Genomic DNA, 18150 nt, shown 5'->3' with positions numbered 1-18150 from the left:
AACTAAAAGTAATAATCTCAAAGAAGATAAACACTTACCTTAATTCCATAAGCTTTCAAGTAAAACTTTTCTATTGGTTTTCCCCCTAGCTGAGTTTTGACATAGTTTGGATGTCCAGTGATTCTAATATGGACTGTGATTTGGAAATGATTCTTCTTCTGGCACACAAAGGCATCATCTGCTGTTGAAAAATTAAATCCTTTATCTGTGACAATGTGATAGCCTACAGCAGGTCTACAAAAAAAAAAGAAGAAAGAATAGCAACTTTAAGTACTGATATATTTTAGTGACATCTCGAGTTTCTGGTTTTTTATGTGGTCTGAAAATCCATCTGATTTTTAAGGGTAAAACTGGAGCTGAAACACATCCTTACAGTCACCAGTTCTACCAGAGTTTTCTTCATAGCTTCTCTTAGGTGTAAAAAAAAAAATGCATATAATGTGTACTCTAATTGTAATGTGACACATGAAATGTTTGGAAACCAGAGGTGGAGAGGCTTACAGAATCGTCCCTTACAAATCTGATATAAAGGATGTTAGGACAAGAGGGCATGGGCTTAAGGTCTGTCAGGGGAGGTTTAGGTTGGGTATTAGAAAGAAGTTCTTTGCAGAGAGAGTGATCAGGCATTGGAATGGCCTGCCCAGAGAGGTGGTGGATTCACCATCCCTGGAGGTTTTTAAGATGAGGTTGGATGTGGCACTGAGTGCCATGATCTAGTAATCACAGTGGGGTTGGATCAAGGGTTGGACTTGATGATCTCAGAGGTCTCTTCCAACTCAGTTAATTCTATGAAATCTGTGCATCTAAAATCACAAACCTTTTAGTGTATTCAATCGTTCATTATAACATTGCTATAAACAACAGTCTGCAGTTAGTGCTGCAGACAACGGTGTGCTAATGAGCCAGCAAGACTCCCCATTTTGTTTACAAATTCCCATACCAAGCTCTTCTGCAGAAGCTGCTGGGATTCAAATAAGGCTTTCCTCAAACTAAAGGAAAAGGTATTGCTACTGACCCTCTGGTCAGATGACTAGAAAACTCTCCTTTATATGTTGTCCTGGCTACTCAAGCAAACCTATTTTATTTATTAAAAGGGTTAATTAGTCACCCAAAGAGCAAGAGTATTCTCTCCTTATGACTCACAGAAAACAAGGAAATGTATCAAAAGATCTTTCCAGAAGAGACAGTGAACTCACTATCCCACAATGTTTCCAGTCCTTTGATTTAAGTGATGGATAATTCTGAAATAACAGGACTACATGGCAAGGTTCTTTTACAGAGGCAATGGCTTTTCTTGCTAATGAAAGTTTGATAATGATGATCTTAGGCTACTGAGAACTGCTCATTAACACAATTAGTGAAGATGGATTTTCATAACTCTTCCTTTCATTTGCATATTATTTGTTGGAAAAAGCAAAAGGTATAGACTTCATAAAAAACATACAGACTTTATCTTTTTATAAATTATGAACAAAAGTCCACTTTCAAACAATCCCTGATTATCTGGGACAGGGAAAAAAGGGAAAACTATTTTGTAACTATTACAAAACTACTAAGTCATGTGTTACTTCATATTTAAAATTATAATGAAGTGTCTACCATCTACTCAAACTATCTTTATTAAGGAAAAAACTTCTCCAGTTCCTTCCTATAATGGGTAATTTTTTTTATTTATGTAGGAAATGTGTGTATTTCAGGAAAGGACATTTTTCAGATTTAGGTGTGCAGCAAGTTCATTAACTCATATTCTTAAAGCAATTTCAGAGTATTTGGTTGCACGCAGACAAACAGCTTGAGAAGCAAAATTTACAAATTTCCACGTCTCCAAGTTGAAGTGTTTGGCACAATTACTCTCCAAGAGCAATTTCATGTTATAATTTTTCGAGTATGTAATTTACTGTAATTAAGGGCAAACACATATTTCGTTCTTTGTGCACAAAGAATGGTGAGTCTCACAGTAAAAAACTTTTAGGTAGCAAGGGATATATCCCTGTCACACAAGCATCCCTACTGGAAATATGCTTCAAATTCCTTTTTCTATTCAGAATTTAGGTCTTCAGACAACATCTTTGGAACAGAGTCACACCAGTATGGGGCAAGGGGCCAAGACAATGCCATCAGGCAAAATGCAGGGCAAAATTAATGGCAGAGTAACCTTTTCTAATGAATCCACCTCAGCAAACAGCATTTTTATTGTGAAAATTAAATAACCAAAAGGTTAAAATACTGTATGAATAAAATGGAAAACAACGATTAACCTGAGAAATGCCCCTGAAGTGGGCACAGCAGTTTGAAGGCACAGGAACAATCCATCTACACTGAGCAATGATAAGCACATGAGTCTTTTGAGGCTAACAAAATACAGGATCACTACTCAAAAAATCTGTGAAATGTGTTGTAATTACAGTGCATCTTTGAACAGCGGCACTGCTGCTGACCTCACTTAAAACTAATACTGACTTCCTCTCAAGTAACATCTCCATCCCCTTCCACAGCAATGGCAACAGTGTGTGTATTTGAGTACTTTCAAGCTCAGCATCACATTGTCTTTGTTGACCCAAGCCACAAAGAAACGCCAGTCTGGAACCTCAATTTTAAGTGTATGGGAACCAACAAGTAATTGGGTAGCAGCAGGAGAGCAATCTCCCACAGCTGCCATGTGGCACTGACTGAAAGTGTAACAACAGTCAGAAGCCACTTCCACCTAGAGTGACAATTCACATCACATACGCACTTGGAGGTTTCTGGGCCCATCCAGCTCCCACGGAGTAGAAAGGAGGGGACACTGAGCTGTCTGCTCTCTCGTCATGTCATTACCCTAGAAGAAGGGTTTGTGTGGGACACAGTAAAATGTGTTATGCTCCTATCACACGCTGTGCAAACATCAGGGAACATCGGTGTCCAGCAATGACACTGATACACCCCCAGCTCCCGTGGGAGTTTTCAGCAGGCTAGGCTAGAGGAACACAAAAATTTACTATACTGTATAATTCCTGTGGAGATAGTGACAAATTTTGTGTATGAATCCTGAAGAACTAACCCGATGTTGTAGAAAAGGGTTAATTTGTTGAAGGGGTTCATTCACTAAACATTAGAATGGAGAAAATCAGGGATGTAAAGTGAACTTGGAATGACCTTTCCCAGATCATGTGGCCAAAAAAAGAAAAATATTTACAGTTTGATTTATACAGGAAAACTAAATCTTTAACTAAAACAGTTGCATGCCATACACAGATGTTTGTAGTTTTTAAGACTTATGTTATATGAGCTCAGAAGTAATACAGCTATCTTCTAATTCCATATTTCTTTAATGTTTTAGGCCTCTAGAAGAAAAGGTGCCATATGCTTAGTAATTACTTGCCCCAATGAGCTTGACAAAATAAACAAAAAGTTAACAGGTATTTTAACTCACTTTTCTTTAGTCCCTAAATCCCTGAAGGGAATTCAGAAAACCTGCCATGAATTTCAACCAGTGTTTAAATATCTACTTAAAGATCTGCAAGTTCATAGTTTATCATGCCTGTTATATTTCCTTCTATGATCTTATTTCCAGTAAGAACAAAGGATACCAAACATATTGTTTATTCCTACAAAACTACAATAACAGGGAAAAAAAAAAAAGGAAAAAAACTCCATAAGAAATCACGTTTTCAGGTGCAAACATCAGTGCTTACAGTTTTTCATAATTAGAGTTAAATAAACTGTTCCACTGGGAAGTTTGATATGGTTGCCACGTTAGAGCTTGACAGCATTTTTCCAAGGCTGCATTCTGTCCATCACTGTCATATTCTTGCACTTCAGCAGCACAGTCCTTAACAGTTGCTGTAGAGAGATTGTGACAATTCAGTTATTACTTTTGGAACTAGCCAGAAGTCCTACATAAAAATTTTTATAAATATATTTACATATATACATATACATATAACTCATAAATGCATTGCATATATATTTAAATCTGATTGTCCTTTGCAGTCATTCCAAAAGATTGTGTTATATTCCCTTGCTCTAGAAAATAAAATTTTCAGCTTTCCTGATTTGCAAAATATTACACAAGTAGCACTTCCTATTTTTTATTCTCCCCAAAAGGATGGATAGTTTCCTTTGAGGAAGGGGGAAAAGGAAAGCTAAGCATTTTAATGTACATCTGCAACACTGCAAGAAGCAATTAAGCAAAATAATTACATTTGTTTCTCATTCTCTCTACTACAGATTTAAACTGAAGAACAAATAGCAGGAGGCATAGTTTTCCAACAGCAAGCACATTCACCACTACATCTGGTTGATCTGGCTACTGCTTTCATATTATAAATTACAAATTTCTGAGATAGACAGGGTTAACCACCATTCTCTGATATTTACATTTTATGAAGAGAGAGGAGAATGCGATAAGAGAGACAGATAAATAGAGTGCAGTAAGGACTGGAGAAAATATGTCATTGAACATACAAACTAAGATTCCCCCACAGCCAGTGACAGCATAGTAAGACAGAGCCTACAGAATCATTTCAGGCCCAAGCTTCTTTTGCAAGTCCCTGTTTCTGGCATACAGCCAAGTAAAGATATAGATAGATATACAGATAGAGATATACATAAAATGCCACAGTAAAGAAATTTACACCTTATTTCTACATGATCCCCACGCCATTTTTACCAATGTCCGTGTTCTTTTTCTAATGCACATGTGAGGTTTTATTAACAGTGACATCCAAAGAAAGTCTGTTGCAAAGCTATGTCTTTAAGCATTAAAAACAGCAATAGCAATTTTAGATACAGAAGTGTCTGCTGGTCTTCTCTTTCCAGCAGTGGTTGACTTAGAGGACTAGTCACAATCAAAAAACACTGATCAAATAATAGATACCAAAGGAAAAGTTGCTACTCATTAAAAGTATTCTAAAAGATCGATTTAAGACTGAAAAATAAAATACTCTGAAGAAATAACAAGCAACTCTCAGATTTTTCACTAACAGACACGGGTGAAAATTCCTCAGATAAACTGTTCATTACAAATTGATCATTTGTAGAGAGCTTCACACTTCACAGAAGCTGATTCATTTCTGTATGTGCCTGATAAGACTTTGTGCATCAATTCTATAAGCTTAGCATTCTTATCTTGATAAAACAATGAACCAAATTAATTTGGGGAAGAGGTGGGAAGGAACATCTTTCACCAAGTTTGCACATGGATACACTGTGGAAAAAAATATGCAGCGGAGGTGATAAAGGGAAACTGAAATCTCTTTACTCATCTACCACATTAATTCCTTGTTAAGCTGACCCGACATGGTTTCTTTGCCCAGTCAACTTAGCGCCAAGCCAATTTAGCGCCAAGCAAAGTCAGCAGAGTATGGTATCATCTGTGTCCTGGAGGCTCACTCACGCATAGAAAAGGGCAGAATATTCTGTCCAGAGAATCCTCAGGGAACATGAACCTCTAATGCTTCTCCACCAAAAATAAATAGGTCTTGGTTTTCCAAATCACTGAAAAGGTAAATTCCTCCAAACCTGGTAGTGGAGTACAGATCATTAATACCACTACCTTTTCAGAGCCAGCAGGAGCTGTTCTCTTTAAGTATTCAATTGTCTACGGCATAGAACGTTAAATTTCATCTTCACAGAGTTTCTTACCTTGTCTGGAGTCCTGAGACTGCACTGGAGAATAAGTGACATCACTCAGTAACTGGGAAAGCTTCCTTTTTTTGCCTGATGCTGCAGAAATACTTTTTAGAAACACACGTTGCATTACTTGCTTATAAGTTTAAATACAGATATTGCAGAATCATAACAAGAGAACACCCATGTATCTGTGATCCTGTTTTAACTGCATTGTCATCAAAATTCTGATTCATTAAGGGGAGGAAATTATTACTGGCTTTTTAAAACTGAATTATCCCATTTTTTCCTTCCAAAACATAATTTATTTTTTTTATTTCATATAAATAAAGAAATTTATCTCTTTTTAAAAATTTACACAGTGCATAAGTGGCAGGGGCTACTGTGTCCTGGCATCTGCATTAAAATCACAGCTTTTATCTCGAATAATCATACTGCACTGAGCATGAATGCATTTTCATTCCTGTACAGAAAACACTAGTACCAGGTAACAGTTTTCCCCTTTCTCAAGGAGTGAGATTTCAAAGAAAGCTTCCTTGTGCAAAAGGAAAAAACCTTATTCCAAAGTTTTGATACTATATAATGTAAACTAGAATATCCTAACAGATATTCTGGAAGGGGGAAAAAAACAAGTCAAATTCCAAGTCTCAATGAGGACCAGCAGGAACTCAAACTAAGGTTTCTCCATGTCAGTGCATCCTTATTGGGTATCATGGTTGCACTAGCGTATTTTACCAGTTAATGTTAAAATACTAGTGTATATTAAATAATTAAGCATCTAAAACATACTGGTGAGTTAATATGGCAGATGTTACATGAATACCATTTCATTTGCCTCCACAGGTAGAATTTTTTTTTTTCTCTTATGTCACTTACTAGAATACTTACAAGATACTTCTGGACAAATCCCTAAAATGGGTACTGCAAAACACATGAGTATTTCTATCATCCAGCTATAAAGCACATGTCGAGCCCTCCTTAGCCTGCTAATGTTTTAAAAATTGAAATCCATTCCTACTTCCAATTTGAACTGCAATCAAGATGTTTTAAAGAACCCTCAACCACAAGCACCTCAAAAATGTCTAAACACTGCCATCCTGTGGAAAACCCTACACCCACAGGGATTTACAACCAGTCTTAAACCATGCCTTCTACCAGCCCTACTTTTCTTTTGTATCTGTCTCATCCTTTGCATAAAAGCTTTATCATTTACCCAGAAATCTGAGATGCATTAGGCTGAAAGTATGAATAATTAAAACCCAAAGAGCTGGAGGATGTAGAATGATTCCAAGGAGTCACAGCGTTTTCCGTCTTCAGCCCGCAGCCTTGGGAGATGCTGCAAGGATGCCCAATGGCACTGGGGTCAGGGTAAGCCTCCATGAACCTGCAGGGAAGCTTGCTGGGTGCCACAGCAGAAGGGCATGGGAGCGGAGGCTGCAGCCCACTGGGCCATGTAGTATCATACCGTGGGGCTGCAGGAAATAAATGGACAAGAAAATAAGAGCACAGGAGAGGAGCTGGAGACCTTGCTACAAGCATGGAGAAACAATTCATGTCACCTACTCTGTAGCTGCGGTGGAGAACATGGTTCTGATCCAGAGTCTGGTGGGGAGTCTGGCAACTGGCTTTGCCTAAGGATGAAAAAGATTTTAATTTCTACTGGAGCAAGACATGAAGGATGACAACAGCCAATGCTGAAAGCAGATGGGGGACCACGAGGCTTCTGACAAGGGTCTTCAGGAAGTATTGCCCACCATGTTTGCTGCCCTTCTCACAGGAGCAACGTCACTTACGCTTCATTAGACCATCTCCTATGGCCCTCCCACCTCCCCGCCATGCCAGGAGGCCCCATCCTTACCTGTTCTTCCCCAAACCCCACCTTCATAGTCTGCTGTCTTCAATCCTCCTTCCTCCTCATGAGCAGTTTTTCAGCTACCTCTGGGCTACCAGTAACTCTGAATACCCCTCACAATGGATTTAAGGCCCATTCTCCTAGACTAAAGGTTAGAGATCTGTAGCATCTTCATCAGGAGCCAATTTACTAAGACCTTTGTTTGGCCAAAGTACTCTCAGACTCTCTCTGTCAGACGGTAGAAGGTCCCATTTTAGCACCTCGCTCACCATGAGGGACAGCCCAATTCTGGAGGGAAGCAGGGGCTGACACACAGGTGGGAAATGCATGTGCCCAGTTTGAAATACAAGCTTTTAAAAGTTCATCAAAAAAGTCCAGAGGCTCATGATGGGGTTTCCACAGGCAAGGGCCTTTCTTCTCATCAGTTCTACATAATCTTCCAGTTCTGTTTCATTTACAAGAAACATAGTAAGGGACCAATAACTGACAGCTTCTATCCCTAAATTAAAAAAGCATTGAAAATAAGGAGGACTAACAGGTCCATCCCAACAGCCTCCTCAAAAAATGCTTCAAAATCCAAACAATCCCTAAAAAAAGCCCCTCATTCCCAAAGAAGACAGGCCACTAATTCTTATTTTAACCCAAACACCATTGCTGACCCCTTATTTGTAGCGCTGAGTTTATCGATGGGCAATAGGAGGGGCTGACTGTGCCCCCAAGACCGTGGTGGTACACAGCACCCTTCTCATTGCACTCTCATTCAGTATTGTACATGCAAGTATGGTGTTGTGTGTTTTATATGTATATATGAAGGGTTTTAATATTTTTCTGCTTTGACACGTTTTGGCAAGTTCCTTTATGAGGTTCTATTCTGTTTATGCACAAAGAGTCTGTAATAGAGACAAATACTTAATAATTTGACTTGTAGAGATCTAATGATTCAGTAAATGTTCTTAATCGCAGAAATAACAAAGTATGACTGAACTATTAGTGTAAAATTCTGTTCAGCCTTCAAACCCGTAATAGCTTTACAGATGGTTTTCTTGCATGTGAATAGTTTGTAGCACTAACTAACTTACCTAAGCTACGTAATAGCATATATATACACATTTATATTTCTGCTATATTTCACACATAAATGCAAAATAATAACATTTTAAAATGTTATTATTGTCATACAGGAGTTCAATAATCCAGTTAACCTAAAACACATTTAGTAACTCTAAAAATAAAGGTTATGGATATTTACACATAAACTCCTCTTCATTCTTTATTTTTATAGTCTGGGTAGAGAGAATAAATTCATTATTCATGATTTAGCACAGGTAGAAGCCTATTTAGTCCACTGTAAGTAAACATGTGTACTGCTGAGTGTGTCTAGAATGAAAAACCTCATTATCTTTAAAACATCTACTCTGCTTCTTGGCAAATGCAAGTGCCAGTCCATTAATATTATTTTGCATTGAACAACAGTTATCTGACCGTTGTCTAGATGAAAGATTTGGGTTTTAAGTCTTTGATAGATCATAATCTTTCCACTCTTGACCATAAACCTCTGCCCTATGCCTCCTTCGAATCTCTTAGTCTCAAAAGAGATTAATGGACAGTTTCTGTCCTGAATTAAGTATCAGTATTAAAACAGTAGCCCTGCTTCCCTCAAACTGGGAGATTTCCATTATTCTCTCAATGTGTTGTACAGTAGTCTCACTTTTATCACTTAGTCTGTTCATAAACAGTAAACTAGCATTTACAGGGATGTTAAAGTAACAGCTTTGTATTTAATGTCACAATTAGCTTTACAGTTTTGAATCAACTTAGACTTTTATCACTTGTTCTGTTGAACAAGACAACCATATTTCTGTCTGTAATTACTTTTTTCCAAATGTTCTTACACAGCTTCAAGAAACAGTATCAAGAGAGCCACAATTCTTTTGAAACTCAGATTTAATCATGGCACTAATGAAAACAATTCCAGAGATGTGGCTAAGGAGAGGAAGTACCTGTTGCTATATTACTTACAAAGTTCCGAACTCTATGTCACTACTAATGAATTCTTCCAACATGCTTGTATCCACCATTGGATTCTCCAAGGCTCCATGGACATCTTGCCCTAAAATTAAAGACAGAAATTCAGAGGGAATCATAAGTGTTTCATACTAAGTAGTGCTGCCCATGCTCCTACACAAAGGAAAATCAAATCCATCCTGACTTATATGTAACACGTGGGTTTCACTCCTAGTTTAGTCACTCTGGGAAAAAGGATGATGAGAAATGCAGCAGCAGATGCAGATGACAGGGCAGCACTGGGCAAAGAGCAGTGCATGTATGGCATTAAGGCTTCAGTGAACTACCACAGCAGGAGGATAAAGGACCCCGGTCCGCAAATGGGAAATGAAGTTTAGAGGATAATTTCTGACTCTTTTATACTGGGGTCAAAACAATTTGTTGCACTGAAGCTCAAACATTGTCTCACACAGATCCACTTTCTGGATTAATACTGCAACTGAATTTCTGAAACAGTTTAAAAATCCACCATCTGAGTTTAAAGAAAGCACAAATATAGCTTTAGAAATGTTTGACTGGTGGCTTTCTTTTCTCCTGCTTGAAAAAACCCCAGCCCACTAACATGTTAAATGTATTAACGAACAGAAAGACTCAGTACTTTGCCCTTTGTTGCTTGGTAACTGAAGGCTATAAAGAGATATTACGATTATAAAGTTTCCGGACTTCATGACAACTTTCACAGAAAGTCAACTGGAGATCTCTAAGAAACCCAACCAAGCAGTCTTCCTTTGCAGGCTCCACACCTCTGCAGCAAGCCTTTCACAAATACAGGTGGGGCCAGTCAGAAAGCAAACAAGATAAGGACTTTAACATTCCTGCTTGCCCTGCATGTGGCTCTGTTCCACTTTTGTGCAAGATAAAATGGACCAGCCCACACACCCAGAGCTGTGTGGCTCAGCCCCCAGTGTCTGACACTAACCCTGTCCCTTCGGCTCTGCGGCAGCATGTGAGAACACAAAAGGTGAATCACTGCCATTGAGCAGAGGAGCAGTAACTACCTTTGGTGTGTTTGCTGTACTAGCTTGCACAGTAAGAAGTCATACCATAGCATCTTCAGTTGTTTTCTGATGTCTCTGACTGATACTGTTCCTTCAGTTTTAAGAAAGGACATAACAGGAAGTGGCACTTAAAATCCACCCCCTTGCACAGGAATTTCCTTGTGTGTCTGTCAGTACATAAATTTACATTGCTAATAAACATTTCCTGAATTGCTTTGTGATCACAGATTAATCTAGGTACTGTTTACTTATTGCTGCTGCAGGCAGCTGCTGCTGCTGCCTTTCACTGAGGGATAGCAACTTGCAGGTATGCTACTGATAGATCTCAATATATTGACATTGTATATAAACCTGTCCTCCACACACCAGAGAAGAACGGATTCAATAGCATACCAACTTGCCTCAAAAAAATTGTTAATATGGAAAGTTGTGAGGCAGCAGCAGAGCACTTCGCAAAAACAGTTTGAGTATATAAGAGCCTGGCTTTCCTTAGCAGCCTTTCTTAAACTTGTTGGAGACTCATCTTCTCATTCTTCGTGTCTGCATGCAGGACACCACCACACTGCATCCCAAATGCCTCTCCTTTTACTAATGTAGTCCATAGGAAAATTACTCCATCATCTTCTCTTTCTTCTACCCACCTATTTTCCTGTTCAAACTGCCTAGCCTTTGTGCCTTTATTACTAACATGAGACCAGAGGTCATATACAAAATGTCTCCTGTACCACAAAACCAAGAATCCTTTATGTTGACCAAGGTCAGAGACGGGCTATTTTGAATCAAGGAATACAGCTAGGAATCAAATAAGGATAAGGCCTTTCAAATGAGCATCCCACAGTCCAGGGATTAGCTCTGTTGCAAAGTGAGACAGCAACGTATATTAGTCCTTCTTAATCTCTCCACTTTGCAAAAACAGTTAAATGAGGAGGAGAAGAAGGAATGAACAAGTAATTCTGTGCTGGGAGAGGAAGGAAGCACACCAGGAAGCAGACACGAAGAATGTTCACAATGCAGGTGCATGGAAGAGCTAGTACATTTTGCTATCCTGTACAACTTCATTCTTTCTTTCTGAATGTACTTTCCAGGTCACTGGCATCACGTGCTTGCATTGGCATCTGTTTCAGCAGAGAAGGAGTTGTTGGATCATATGCAAATTTATTTTAATGTTGGCAAGCATTTCACGGGCATTTGATCGCACTTAGTACTTAACAGATATGGGCAGTATGCAAGCCAGTCACTCATCTGGATGTTAGCTGCTCAGCTGGATGAGACCTGTGTGTATGTGGCAAGGCAAACCCTGTTGAGAGGCTTTTGTTAACACACAGCTTCCTGCATAGAACTGTGTGCTTGTCTAGGAGCTGCTGGAGGATATGTGGAGTCAGCAGCCTCAATTATCAGCTTGTGCTTGGGGGTCTCTGATCCCAGCACGCACTTCACACCACAGTGTGCCCAGGCATCTCTGGGAAGAGTCTACACTGAGTGACACGTTCAACTTTAGTGTCACTGTGCAGAGAACTGTCAGCTTTTTAGGACAAGCAGATGAATGTGAAAGGCCAAGGCAGCGCCGAGGCTGGAGCTTCACAGAGAGATGTTTGCAGAACAAAGACTGCAGTCATAGGCTGCATACAATCATATATTTTTCCCATTTCTTCACAAGCTTGATATTCTATTTTTCTGTCCCCAAGTCTAAAACCTGTCAGTTCTTCCACTGACTTCCATTTCCCTGTCCATTGCAGCCTATCCTGTTCCTAATGCCCAGCCACAGGCCCCAAAGGAGTACTATGAACACCAGCCTCCTAATCTGGTAGTTGCTCTTTAGCAGCCATCTCTTCCTTTACTCCAGCCACAAGCCTCTGATCACCTGGCTCCTGAGCTTCACTCTATGGTCCTGTAACCAACAGTCTCAATTACCAAAAAACCTGCCTTGATTAATTTTCCCAGCACTTCCATGTAGTGCCTTATGTATACCTGCATTTAAATCCATTGCCTCCTTTTCAGTGGTATCTAAATGCAAAGTAAAGGATGAGGGACAGAGAAATAGTATTGTCTAAAAACCAATACTAAAATGATAATTTCCTGACATTAAACGAGGATGCCAGGAAGTTTCCAGCCATCTGGAAATCTAAGATTCGTGTTACAGCATCAGCTACTCTAGACAGGGAAGAATTCTTAAATACAGCTCAAGGCGTAAAAACGGCACACAGAACATGGTCAGTGCTCAGCAATACCTGCTTGCTGAATGGACCAGGAGCTCCAAACTATATTCCATGTTACCCATACAGGAGCATAAGTATACAGAGAGGTGGTGATTCCACAAAGAGATTTCTTTAGATCGTGGAGAGCACTGAGACCAAGCTCATGCATTTCAGACACCTCAATGTACCTCACAACAAGAAAAAAGAGGAGGAGTTTAACACTGTAACCAGGTTGACCTTCCATCATGTTTCTCAACCCATTGATAACATCAGCAAGAACAGACTGCTTATGACACACAGGCAGAATAGCTAATCAGGAGCTCTGACCTTCCCTTGACGAATAGGAACTTATTGATTCTAAAATGCAAAATGTTTTAATTATAAATACTCATTTAACAGAACAGAAAAAACCTGCATCAAAGATGAAATTTCTAATGTGCAAGTAAAATGAAACAAAAAAAGAAAAGAACTTCCCAAAACAGCCACGTGGTAAGAGAAAAGCCATTTACATGAATGAGAAAAGGCCAAGGTCAAATCCCAGAGTCATATCTAATCTAAAAGAGGTCTATGAACTATTGAAAGAAGTGATCATCAGGAAAAAAATTATCTCATTTTCCCTGAAAAAAGGATCTTGTTTTCAAACTGTCCCCTCTTAATATTGCAGATGCAAGTTTACAGTGCTAACGAGTGTCAAAACAAACATGCCCTGTAAGGACAGGGTAAATGTGATCCTTTTTGGTCATGAATTTCAAATCATCTTACAAATCTATAAATGAGCTTAGCTGCCAGCTAAGCTTGTAAACCAAAACTCAACCACTGATCACCATTCTCCACTTGATACTGCAGGATTCAGCTTTTTCATAGCCTTGGAAGACAATGTTCCAACTCTGCTATGACTACTCGCAGAGGCCACCAAACCAGCAGTTGGAGAATCTTCAATTTCCTAGTTTGAAAATAAGACTTAAAAGTTAAAAATTGCCATCTCTCACCAAGACCAATAGAGGGGTAGGGAAAAAAGAAATAAAATCACAACAGAAAGGTAAAGTTTGCCAAGTTACTTTGAGATCAGTATCACATGAATACCTGTACAGGCAAAAGAAGAAGAAAAAAAATACAGAAAAAATTTAGCATAGGAAGGTTAATAAAAAATAAATAAAGACAAATTGCAAATGGGAGAAAATTCTTCATTAAAAAAAAAAAAGTAAAAAGACTTTGAACAGCCATTTTGGATCACATTATCGCAGAGCCTAAGAAATGCAGTTTTATCATGGCATCTATCAGAAAGTAAACTGTGTAGTAACAGAAAGTCAGGAAATTATTGTGACCTGCTTGAATAGAAAATGTCTTTGGGAAAAAGTCAGAAAGACAGATGATCTCAGGAAAAAGACAAAAATATCCAAGTTTAACTTCTCAGAAGGATCCTGAGGATACTGCCACAATTACCATCTTACCAATTACAATCAGGCCATTTCAGAAGAATATCAGTGGAAAGAAAACCCTCTTTAACCTGACAAGACTGAGCAGGGAGCAAGATCTCCAACCTCAGGCAAACTACAAAGATTTCAGAAGTGATAAACTGCAAGACCTCATTCACTTCCCAGTTTTTCTTCAAGGCAATTACCATGGCAGTACTGTAGGCTCTGCTGAGTCCACCTTTCCTTTGGTTTCCTGGCCAGAGTACAAAGAAAAAGGCACTGCAGCACATCTGTACCACTTGTACTATTTCACTGCCTTACATAACAGCTTTGTGTAAACAGGGTTTTGGGTTTCAGGGCTCTTCTTCCTCCTTCCTTCCTCAATTACCCCCAAACAATTACTGTGATTTTGCTGCCACCAAAAATTTAAGACTTTCTCTTGAAACTAGACTCTTACCTTCAAAGAACTGCTGTAAGGCCTCATTTTCTCCCACCACATCCATGAAAATCCAGTAGAAGTGTTTTGCTTTCTTACTGCTTGAAGAGTTCCCGCTGAGAAAAATGCACTTTCTATTTTCCAGATGATTACCAACGTGCCAAGGAGTACTTCATGTTCTTTTTCAGAGGTTTCAGTGAATTTGTCCCAGCTGATTTCATATTTCCTCCATAACTAGAACCAGGGTTATACTTCGGCTTTATATAAAGGAATTAAACTACATGTAAAGGAAAATCTGACAAGCCTTCTGAGGCAAGGTGAAAGTGATGTGTGTTCTATCCGGTCAATAAGTCTAATGTTCTTGTTTCAAGGACCTTTGGTCCCAGTACTAACTATAATTACACATGCGCAAAAAATGCAGCAAGAGAAATTACTTATCTTGTCTTTGTACTTTCACACAGGTATGTAATTAATACTACTGGTGAAATCAAAAGTAATCAAAAATGCAAGAGCAAAGCCATCACTAGTAGGGAAGTAAAATTTATACATTGTTACTAACAAAACAAAACTGTTTATCTGTTTTATGAAAAACGTATGGGAAGGCTGAACATAAAACAAAGATCTCTGCTCTTGCTAGCAGCAAATCCCATTTTCTATTTCCTATTTCACTTTCTCCGATTTCATGTTTAAACATTAAAAATAGCCCATTTTGTCATCCCTAAGCAAACAGGACAAAAATATTCAAATGTTTTGCGCAGGCATCTGAAAGAGGCATTTGGTTATGAACAAAAATTTCAATTAAGTCAACTCTCGAATTAGGCTATTTTCTGAATTACATTCACCAGACAAGTAACTGTTATGCAGTTTTTACAAGCCCTGAGCACTCACAGTGATATAGGTTGCTCATGATAAACAGCTCATATTAAAAATATAGACAAGAATTTCAGAGTAGGGACTTGAAGACAGAAGCAAGCCGGTCAGCATTTACAAGACATTGATGTAATTGAGCCAAACAGTCATTACCCCTGAGATACATAAGGTACATCTTTGTCGTCCCTAATACAAGAAAATCACCTCAGCATAATACGTTTTAGATACTACCATCTATAGAAAGAACCCTTCTCTCTGCTTGAATGAGCAACAGGATTTTGTTGTTGGAAAGGATATTAAGTCAGAACAGCAACAGCTACCGGCTACCATTTGCCTACTCTTAGGTAATCATGGAAACAGTTGTATCTCATTATGTAAACTCAGGATTAATAATCATTTAGGAAGCATTTATGAGCCTAACATAAAACATAATACCAACAAACGCAGCTTGTTTTCTAAGAGAGAGTAAAACCAGACTTCCTTAGCATTACTGAAAGAATAAACAACCCTTTAACAATTTATGGTAGAATTTTTCCAGGTTTCTCCAACAGCAAGTAGTACCCAAGGAGAAGAGATTGTTAAAAATATTTCTTCAGTACTGAAGTAGCCCAGGCTGGACACACATACTCCATTTCTACTAAAATATTTAGGTTCAGCTGTTTGTTTAAATCTTAACATTGAAATGCCCGGTTGAAGCCAACACTTGCAAAGTGTTTTTAGGCACATACAAGCAACACAAATATGGTATTAAATTTCACTGCTCATTCTATATACTTTTGTGAAAACGGAGAACATTCCAGTGAGACAGTGATGAATAGCATTGGTTTTGTTCAGCATCAAAGAGATGTGTATACACTGAGATGCTTCTTGTTAAAAAACCAACCACATAAACTCACCTTTTAATGTTTGTCTGTTTACTTGCCAAGGCTTTAATCTTAAGTGCAATTGATAAATGGCTGTCAGGATCAAGATCTAATGTTTTTCCAAAAGGGCATGTCAAGTACATTCTCACAACTATGTTCCTGTAACCTCACCAGCTGTCTGCTTTCAGCTTAGACAGTGCCCAGGAAAAAAAGGACCACTTGAACTTCAAGTGCCAAAGTAACACTTTGAAGTGCATGTTTAAGAGGCCGTGATCCTTTCTGGTGTTGTCTGACACAATTTGTGTGTGTGAAAAAAACTGATAACATTATACGGAAATTATCATCAACATATTAAAGAAATCACATCATGGAAATTTCCCCCTTTCAAGGACAGCTGTGGGGCAAATGATGTATAAAACACTGGAACCCAAAAAAAAGGCAAGATTAAAAAAAAATCATTTAAAGGAAGGAAAAAATTTTAATGAAAGAAAATTAGAGGGAAAGTTTTTAGCAGTCAGATAGGGGTCAGGACAGATTTCTAACCAAAGTGTCAACAAGATAATTTTATTGTTCCTTGATATTCAAAAAGCACTCTCCTTTAAAGAGAAAATACTCAGGTTTATTATGATGTATATGTTTCTCTTCTTACATGTTTTTAAAAATCAAAAGTATGGGAAAGCAGCACTTCAAAGAATTCCAAGTTCTCCTAATTGTCTCTTAACTGTATTGGCATGCATGCAGAGAGAGCTACATACATGTATCTAAACACTACAATGAAGAACATGTCAGGCGTTTATTCTCTCTTCATAAGATCATCTCATTTTTACATTCTGGAATGTCATCTTGGCGAGATTCACATTATTCTGCATCACAAAAACCAGAAGACAGAGGTTGTTTCAGATCAACACTTTAATTAGAATTTTTGTTTTTAAATGTAAATTACAATCACTAATACACCTGCAAGTGTTTACCACATTTGTTCAACTAAATATTATATGTACGCATATACAGCATAGGTCAGTTCAAAACAATCACAGTACTTCTTAGTGCCATCTGCAAAAGGAGAAAGATCTTGGACCCACTTTGTGGAAATAAATATCAAGTGACAAAAAAAAGATTCAGCCATTTTTGTTATGTATATTCAATGAAGTTCATGCACGCGCAAGAGTAATAAGACTTAGAGCTCTTCCTTGTAATAGCCAAGTTTTGCTAGTGACATCTCTCGTCTCAGCTGCATAACTTCCCAGAACATCTGATCCACTAAAAAAAGACAGAAACATCATTAAACATACCAAATTCATATTTTATTTCAACTGATGTATTCAGGCTGCTTCACTCTACATGAGTTTAGGGGAACTTCGTAACAAACATCTGGTAAAACCAAAATTAATATGTGTAAGGGCTAATTGTGCTTGTTTATGACAATCTATTCAAATAAATACCTAAAAATTCTAAGTGACAGTCCTATAATAAAATTCCTCGAGTTTTAGATTTCTTTTTAAAATGGAGAACAAAAATACATCAGTACTTCTTATCAGCTTCAATTAATTGAAGTGCCTCATTTTAACTGCCCTGCCCCTTGGCCCATTTTCTGTAAAACTAAATAACTAGGAAAAGAAAAAAGTAGAACTTGTTGAATAAGAATTGCTTAATCAAAGAACTTGTAATTTTGTTATATTTTTCCCATTTATAGTCTTTCTTCCTCCTTTTTTTCTACAGGAATCTGCAGTAACAATAAGCTGGGTAGGAAAGGACTTTTTTTCTTATTCATCTGTATTTTCCTAAACTTGAGGACTCTAGTGCACACTGTAAACTTCTGGATGCCATAGCAATACAAATCGAGTATA

The 18150-nt window shown here is 38.2% G+C and overlaps 2 protein-coding genes across 3 annotated transcripts in view; both read right to left on the bottom strand.

The window, feature by feature from the left end:
• The window catches only part of MYRFL (myelin regulatory factor like), a 38604-nt gene extending 23967 nt beyond the window's left edge, over nt 1-14637 (bottom strand). Inside the window, exons 1-7 of the mRNA XM_027893297.1 lie at nt 14592-14637; nt 9482-9572; nt 7174-7241; nt 6824-7082; nt 5626-5717; nt 3675-3822; nt 39-234 (exon numbers count right to left, since the gene is read on the bottom strand). Of these exons, the coding sequence (XP_027749098.1) occupies nt 39-234; nt 3675-3822; nt 5626-5717; nt 6824-7082; nt 7174-7241; nt 9482-9572; nt 14592-14637 (900 nt within the window). The remainder of the gene's footprint in view (nt 1-38; nt 235-3674; nt 3823-5625; nt 5718-6823; nt 7083-7173; nt 7242-9481; nt 9573-14591) is intronic.
• A 2557-nt stretch (nt 14638-17194) lies between these two features.
• RAB3IP (RAB3A interacting protein) overlaps nt 17195-18150 on the bottom strand; it is a 36241-nt gene continuing 35285 nt past the window's right edge. For both annotated transcript variants that reach the window (XM_027893240.1, XM_027893241.1), the window contains one exon: nt 17195-17563. In XM_027893240.1, coding sequence (XP_027749041.1) covers nt 17481-17563 — 83 coding nt within the window. In that variant the 3' untranslated portion in view covers nt 17195-17480. The remainder of the gene's footprint in view (nt 17564-18150) is intronic.

This window comes from Empidonax traillii, unplaced genomic scaffold (genome assembly GCF_003031625.1).
Source record: "Empidonax traillii isolate 1590-97213 ecotype Southwest subspecies unplaced genomic scaffold, ASM303162v1 scaffold385:size1130455, whole genome shotgun sequence".
Classification (NCBI taxonomy): domain Eukaryota; kingdom Metazoa; phylum Chordata; class Aves; order Passeriformes; family Tyrannidae; genus Empidonax; species Empidonax traillii.
The sequence above is the reverse complement of the archived record's forward strand: the minus strand, read 5'-3'. Positions and strand labels throughout refer to the sequence as shown.